This window comes from Drosophila persimilis, unplaced genomic scaffold (assembly GCF_003286085.1).
Source record: "Drosophila persimilis strain 14011-0111.01,24,50 unplaced genomic scaffold, DperRS2 tig00003933-arrow-pilon, whole genome shotgun sequence".
NCBI classification, from domain to species: Eukaryota; Metazoa; Arthropoda; class Insecta; order Diptera; family Drosophilidae; genus Drosophila; species Drosophila persimilis.
Window position 1 is genome coordinate 2,981,529 of NW_020825706.1, and position 7,646 is coordinate 2,989,174.

A 7,646-nucleotide genomic window follows, 5' to 3' on the forward strand; every position below is an offset into this window, starting at 1 on the left:
GGCGGTCGATTATGCTGACGAAATTTTCGAAGATGCCACAGCAGCAGCAGCATTGGGCAGCATCGCGAACCAAGAGAGAGAACAGTATTGAACGGTACGTGAACCAATTAACAGCGGCTGGCCGAGGACGAGAATTTTTAGCAACAGCATTTCTGTGACTGCATAAATACATGAATAATTCAAATACAAAACTCCAGCCAGCAACAACAAGGTGGACAACGACAACGACAGCGACAACGTGACGTGACGTGACTTGCCTATAGAGAGAGAGAAGTATCGATCAAACGATCGCCCAATCTACCGATCGATCGGATCGGTGTTCGTATGAATCTTCCAGCCAAGCTAACAGCAAGCCACCACCATCGCAAATACTCGTACAAAACAAAAAACAATACAATACTCGTATAAGAATAAGAAAAAAGTAAAGAGTAAAGGCAAAATGTTGTACAGAGAAACGAAAAAAAGAAAATTGAAGACGACGACACGAGCGTAAATCTTTTTAGCATGAAAAAAATTCTATAAAACTAACAGACACTGTGTGGTCGGACATCATTCGTGCGCTACGACGGCAAACGGCAGACGACAGCCATCAGAGCCAGATACAGATAGCCAGCCAGCCAGCCAGTCGGACAGTCATTGATTGATTGATTGCTGGACCCCAGCGCAAGCCCAAAACCCAAACCCAAACCAAACTCAAACTCGAAACTGAAATTGAAAATCGAATCGCTGTGCAGCCAGCAGTATCCGTATCTGTATCTGTATCTGTATCTAACAGCGGACGGACCACAACCAACCCATCCCATCCCATCACATCCCATCCTATCGCAGCATCCAACGTCCAGTCGCAGTCGTCAAGCCATCAATCAGTCATTTAGTCAGTTTGTCAATCGACCACTCGGACGCTGGACGCTGGCTGGAGGATATCTTTGCGCGGCGCTTTAGTTTCAGTTCGCATTTGGACGCGTGCTGGTGCGGCATCGCCGAGACAGAGAGTCGAGTCGAATCGAATCAAATCGTATTGGATTGAATCAGAATCACAACCCAGAAGCAGAAGCAGAAGCACACACGGAATCAGAATCAGAATCGTCCGCGATTAAACATTTATATACGTAACAACAAAAACAGACACACACAAACACACGTGTCTGAAGTTCAGTGACAAGCCCCAACTCGGGAATATATATTTTATAGAATATATTGAATCATTTCGGTTGACTTTTAATCAACTCAACGGCAGCCACGGCATATTCAATTCGTCTAACCCCCAAAGTTCACACGCAGCAAAAAACTATTGTGCAAAGTGCGTTTAAAGCAGCTAAAGTGCGGAAGTGAAGATCCTAAAATACCTGCGGCAATTAATCGGAAGTCAACAAATATTTAACAATATGAAGCTGTTTGCAGTATTTTTGGCATGTACGTACAAATGGGAATATCTTTTGTTAAGTTTAGTGAGAATATATCAAAGGAACATCGAATGGGTTTAAGCAAAGATTAGATTCCTTCCGTTGAAAATTGTAAAAACTAAGAATGAAAATATTTCAATTCTTTCCATAGTAAAATAATCTTTTTAATGTGGCATTTTTCTATACGAGTATCAATGTCCAGTGCACTGTGACTCATTTATTGACAATTGCTACAATTAATCTCAGAAATATGAAACATGACTATAAATTTTTCGCCAAAGCAGCAACAGCAATAGCAACAAGAGTCTGACCTATTTCAACGATTTGGCCTGGGGAAATCCACATTTCCATGAATCTCAAATTATAGGAGCAAAATGAGGCCCGCTCCATTCAAATGCAATGGCAAAACTTATGAATGGAAAGTTTCAGAGATTCATTGAGTCATTTAACTATCAGATTAGGTCGTTTGGGCAAGGCCAGATTCTCGGATTTAGTTTGGCATTGCGTGCTGCTGACATGGTTAATTGGGTATGCAGCACTAATGCCGACTGCTGGAGACTGTGCCAGCCCCATCCCCAGCCGCCGCCTCTGGGTATGGGGTTCGACATGCCAGACGCTCTGGCGTCGCGAAGAATCGATGGGCGTACTGGTGCTGGTGTTGGCGGAGATGTGGGTGATATCATGGGGGATTGATCAAGAGCACTTTGTATGCGGGTCTGGTCGACGGGTTTCGAGTGATTCTTTTCGCACGCCTCCTGCCTAACTAACTAACAAACTCTGCTGTGATGTCTTTGTCTATTTATAGTGGCGCTGTATGCCCTGACAGTGGTCCAGGGCCTCAGCCTTCCCGATCCCAATGTGAAGTGTGCCATGGATTGTGATACGCAGGAGTATGCAGCCATTTGTGCAGCGGATGACAAGGGTACCACCAGGACCTATCGCAATCTGTGTGTAATGAAGACGGAGAATTGCCTGCAGAATGCAAGTGAGTACAAAAAATGAGAGCTGTATTCCCATCCTTATATTCTTAACTGATTCATATCCCTTCTTTTCTGTTGTGATATTTACAGGCTTCCAAAAGATCAGCGACAAGGAGTGTCCGTAGAGCGATCTATAGTCCAGCAGGAAGAACTTAATCATGAGGATGCTGGAGGGGTCTTCTTTCTGGCGTGGTATTTGTGTGTGATATTTTTAAGTTGTACTTCAGCGGAATACAGAACACGCCCCCGAATGTAATGCAGAACTATACCGTATTCTATAATTATTACGTATAATTTTAAATATTAAATAAAGTAATCTAAATACGCACCTTAAGCCAATGCTTAGTCCGTCATAGTTTTCCTTTAATAAGCGATGACTTCATTCTCATTAATTTACATTCACCCCAGTGAACAATCAATCCATGCTCCCCCAGCCATTCTACCACCCTGATCCCCTAATCTCTGCCCTGCCCTCGTATTGCTCAAATTGAAATTAAGTCATCGGACTGATTTAGCAAATCGTTTCTTGATAGTCCGCCCAGCTCACACACAATACACGCGCTGTTGCTACGCATCACGTGTTTCGTCACTCGGTTAACATAAAACGGATCGCCATCTCCGTCAGCATTTGGAACATTCGCAGCTGATAATAGACACCGACACCCCCTTCTGTGCATTAGATAGCTAGCTGATTTACTATCGAGTAGTCAGGCAAAATTATCCTTTATGCAGACCGACTAAACCTTTGGCTCAAGCAGTCAGAACCTAAAAACTGAAGGTTTGGTTCAAGCAGTGCGACTCTGAACTTGCAGAATTATCCTTTAAGCAGTTAATCGACTATACCTAACGCTTTGGCTGAAGCAGTGAGAATCTGAAACCTGAAGGTTTTGCTCTTTTTTGCTGGGTTTGTGCTTGGGCTTGGGCTATGATGCGAGTCTTTTCTCCTTCGACCTGGCGAAGGACCGGTCTCCTAGAGCGGGCTCTAGTAAACTGCTCCGGCTTCTGCTTCATTTGGGCAGCAGGCGACTCCTCTTTATCGTCCTCCCCTTTTACCTCGTCCTCGATGGCAACGTTGCGACACACGTGCGCAGCACGGCATCTGTTTTTCCTCGATATACTCGTACAATGTTTGTGGTGCATCCTCGCCTTCCAGCAACAGATCTTCCTCCATTCTCATGCTGACATCTTCATAGGAACCGTCGTCAATGTGCTTTTTTGTGCTTTTTCTCCTCCTTTTTCTCCTTGTCGCCAGCCAGATACTATCTAGCCGATTATCTTACCATTTTGCATGGACATTTTCCAAATTTGTATATTCAAATTATTTAAAACGAAGTTGCTTACAGTGTGACCGCGCATTTATCGTTAAAATATACCGTCCGACCCTCTGATATATACCAAAATATACCGTCTCATTTTAAAAATATAACGGAAATATACTAACGAATTTCAGTTCCAGTATACATATTTCTCGTTTTTGTTTTTCCGTCCAATATTACTAGATAGATAGATCTCTCAGCCCTGCCCAGTTAATTTTATACAATTAATTAATCAATTTTCTACTTGACGGGTTTATTTTAAATAGTTGCTTTTATTGGATTTTGCCTAAAAAACGGTTTAAACAAAAAAGTTCCACAAAAAAACAGTCGCAATGTTGTCACGTCAATGTTGCTGGTATTTGAAGACTTGTTACTTGTCAACCGGAGTATGGGAATTTTTATACCCTATTAATGTATTTCAATCTAAGAAATTTTCTCAAATTAATATGCTCTAGACGTATTCATGCTTTGGATTAGTTTCCTGTATATCCTATATATCCCTTTCGCAATTTTATAATATCCTTTTCGCTAGGGTATGAAAACTTTTGGAGTGCATGGAATGAGACTCATTGCTGCCTACCGGTTCAAGGAGAGCCTTTCCCGATTCAAGTTCGCTTATCGATACTAACCGCGAGAGTTGCGCGCCGAATAGAAATGGTCTGAAAGTGAATGAGCGAAAATGATTTAAATGCAATCTATTGGAATAAATAAAACATGTAAGTACGATTCGTGAGCGAATATTTTCTTCTAAAATATACATTTGAAAATTAAATTAAATTTGTTGGGATGTTAAAATATTGATAGTCAATACATCGATATGTGTTTTACCTGTGGTGTCATCGGTATTTTTGTGCGATAGTTCGGCGGTTTATTTTAAATAGAGCTTTAAATAGCTCTTGGACAGAGTTGCCATACTGCGTGTCAGTGTGACTCTATCTTTTACACGGTAACTACACAAGTGCTACATGTCAACTACATATCCTTCTACATATACTTCGAAATGTCACTCTGGGATTATCGTTTTTTGGAACTCAAAAGTATTATTTGAAAAAATTGAATTCAAAGTAACGATTCGAGGTCTGAACTCTAAGAATGCTAAAATATTATGCGTGTATTATTTCTGGGGTTTTTAAATATTTATTGGCAGTCCGGCAGTCTAAGGACTAAAAAACAGCCAATCTTGTAGAAAATTATTTCATCAATCGGATAAAACTACGTGGGCATGGCTGTGGTTTCTATCTAGCTTTCGTTTATGCTGTTGCTGTTTGATCAAAAGTGCTGTTGCTGTGCGTCTGCCTACAGTGGCTTCAGACAGAAAATCCAGATGCGCATACACAGGTTTATTTTTAAGAGAAAATTAACCGGAACTTTAAGTTCAGTCGATGAACTGCTTGCAGGATGGTATCAAGGGATAATTTCGTTAGGACTTAAGCAAGCTCAGTCATTCATACAAACAGTTTAAAATCTTTGTAGGAAACGAAATCCATCAACAAAAGCCTTAAAAAAAACCAAACCTTAAGGAAAAATTTGGCTTCCAAAGTTATTTCAGAGCGAAAATATTTAAATGACCCACCTCAATCCAGATGTATTGTTATACGTGCGGCATCTCCTAATGGCGGGCTTTATCTCTTAGCCAGAGACCCCAAGCCCTACCCCATACATATGTATGGCGCTCTGAGAAATGTGAGCATATTCCAGTGATTAATGCAGGACCTGGCCGATGAGGCCCCACCACATCGAGGACCCTCAGGGGGGTCCGCGTCTCTCGACTCGCAACGCGAGTGGATAAGGAGTCGGTGGGTGCGGCGCCACTTGCCCCGTAATTAAACTTGATTAATTGTCTAGTCAGCATGAAGGTAAAAATCGGCGTACCCATGATAACAAAACGGAAATGGAAATTAATTAATACGAACCCCAAGAACACAAAAAGAAATAATGAAAAAGTTTTCTTTGGGTTATCGAAGACCATCTAACCCCAACACCTATCAGAGATATGTGGATAAGAGGGGGATCTAAAAGCCTCCTCCGAACCGTCCTAGGAGAACGGTAAACAAGAGATCCAGAAGGCAAAAGGGACTGAGTGTGTTCTTTTACCAAAAATAATTATCATCCAATTTATTTTTCACCTGTCTCCGAGCTTACGAGTACGTATAGTACATATCTCAGTTCAGCCATTTTCGAATCTACTTCGCAAAAATTCCATAATCAGCAAACAAATAAATAAACAGCTGGAAAACTTTCCGGATACTTTTTGCACCTTGTGCACGTAAAGGGTTTCATTTTGTCTTGGCACGCAAACTTCTGAGCCAACTCGGCGATGGCAGCCAAAGAAATTTATTTAATTTGCAGTATTTGCATTAAGAAGTTAAGTAAGGAGTAATGCCGGCAGGCGGCAGGGCAGCCATCTGAAGGCGTAAGTCGAGCCGATGTTATCGATTAACGAAGCTGCGGAAGGTAGGATCAGGCATTCTACAAAAAACCTCGAAAATCGAAGGATTCCGGATCCGTTCTGTCCATAAATATCAAGCCAGAGCATCCTGTGAACAAGGGTATGAATTTGTATACCTGATACTCAAAATGAGTATGGGGGTATATTAGATTTGTGGTGAAAATGGATGTGTGTAACGTCCAGAAGGAATCGTTTCGACCCCATAAAGTATTCTTGATCAGCATCAATAGCCGAGTCCATTGAGCCCTGTCTGTCTGTCTGTCCGTCCCTATCAGCGCCTAGTACTCAAAGAGTATAAGAGCTAGAGCAACGAAATTTTATATCCGGACTTCTGTTATATGTCAATGTTACAAGTACATATATTTCAAAATTTCGTTCCTCCTCTTTTTTTTTTGAATTTTTTTAGTTTTATTTTATGCAAAAGCAATCCAAATCAAAACTAATAATTAAACAATAAGAATCCTAAATAAAAATTACTCATAAAAAATAAAAAATAATCATTATTCAATAAAAATCAAAAATAATAATTATATTATTAATGTTTTGATCAAAAAAAAAAATATTTATTCAATAAAAATCAAGAATAATAATTATACAATAAAATTGAAAAATAATAATTATTCAATAAAAATCAAGAATAATAATTCTACAATAAAAATCAAGAATAATAATTATTCAATAAAAATCAAGAATAATAATTATAATAATAATTAATCAATAAAAATCAAGAGTAATAATTATACAATAAAAACGAGGGGGAACGTTGTGAGTTGCTGCGGACACCGCAACTCTACAGTTATACCCGATACTAAGTCAGTATGGCTCTCCTCCGGCAGACGCCGCTAATATTAAACGACACGACAAAGAATGCGTGCGAGAGAGACAGAAAATCAGTCTGAGCGTGACGTCGGGCGCTGCGTAGCCAATGCAAATTGATTTGTTCCTTTTGGCTACAAAAATTATCTGATCTGATCCAAATTCAGCAACCGGATAGATATAGTCATTCTCTATGATTCTGCGTTTTTAGTTTTCTCGAATCTGCAATATTGTGGATGCAACAGATTTTCGTCCTTTGTAGGCGCGGATGGGGGTGGGGCGAAATTCTGAGATATACGTTTTATAGTGACATCTTAAAGGAGTGTGTGTACCAAATTTGGTTACTTTAGCCTTAATAGTCTCTGAGATTTGTGGTTGCCTCAGATTTTCGTCCTTTGCGGGGGCGGAAGGGGGTGCGGCGAAATTTCGACACAAAACGGTCAAGGTCCGATATCACAGGAGTGTGGATACCAAATTTGGTTGCTCTAGCTCTTATGGGTTCTGAGATCCTTGAACTCATATTTTGCAATTGGCAAAACCGACTATGAATCCTGTGTGTTAGAGTGAGACAGAGCGAGAAAGAGTGAAATTGTTTTCGTAATTCTGGCTGTAATAATTATACGATCTGGTTCAGATTTTGCACTCTAGAATATATAGTCATCTTCTACGATTCTGCGTTTTT

General features: G+C 40.4%; 1 protein-coding gene across 1 annotated transcript; it reads left to right on the plus strand.

Annotated features, from left to right (window-relative positions):
* Positions 1-570: 570 nt before the first annotated feature.
* LOC6594364 lies at positions 571-2,717 on the plus strand. The gene is made up of 3 exons (XM_002019920.2): positions 571-1,413; positions 2,209-2,388; positions 2,474-2,717. Exons 1-3 carry the CDS (start codon positions 1,386-1,388, stop codon positions 2,506-2,508), a joined length of 243 nt encoding a protein of 80 aa, XP_002019956.1. The 5' UTR covers positions 571-1,385; the 3' UTR covers positions 2,509-2,717.
* The last annotated feature ends 4,929 nt before the right edge of the window (positions 2,718-7,646 follow it).

What these genes read in the sequence shown, in the direction of transcription:
- LOC6594364 (XM_002019920.2), top strand. Translation starts at nt 1,386, where the DNA reads ATGAAGCTGTTTGCAGTATTTTTGGCAT. An exon ending in GTTTGCAGTATTTTTGGCAT is followed by an intron (nt 1,414 to 2,208) that starts GTACGTACAAAT and finishes GTCTATTTATAG; the next exon opens with TGGCGCTGTATGCCCTGACA. An exon ending in GAATTGCCTGCAGAATGCAA is followed by an intron (nt 2,389 to 2,473) that starts GTGAGTACAAAA and finishes TGATATTTACAG; the next exon opens with GCTTCCAAAAGATCAGCGAC.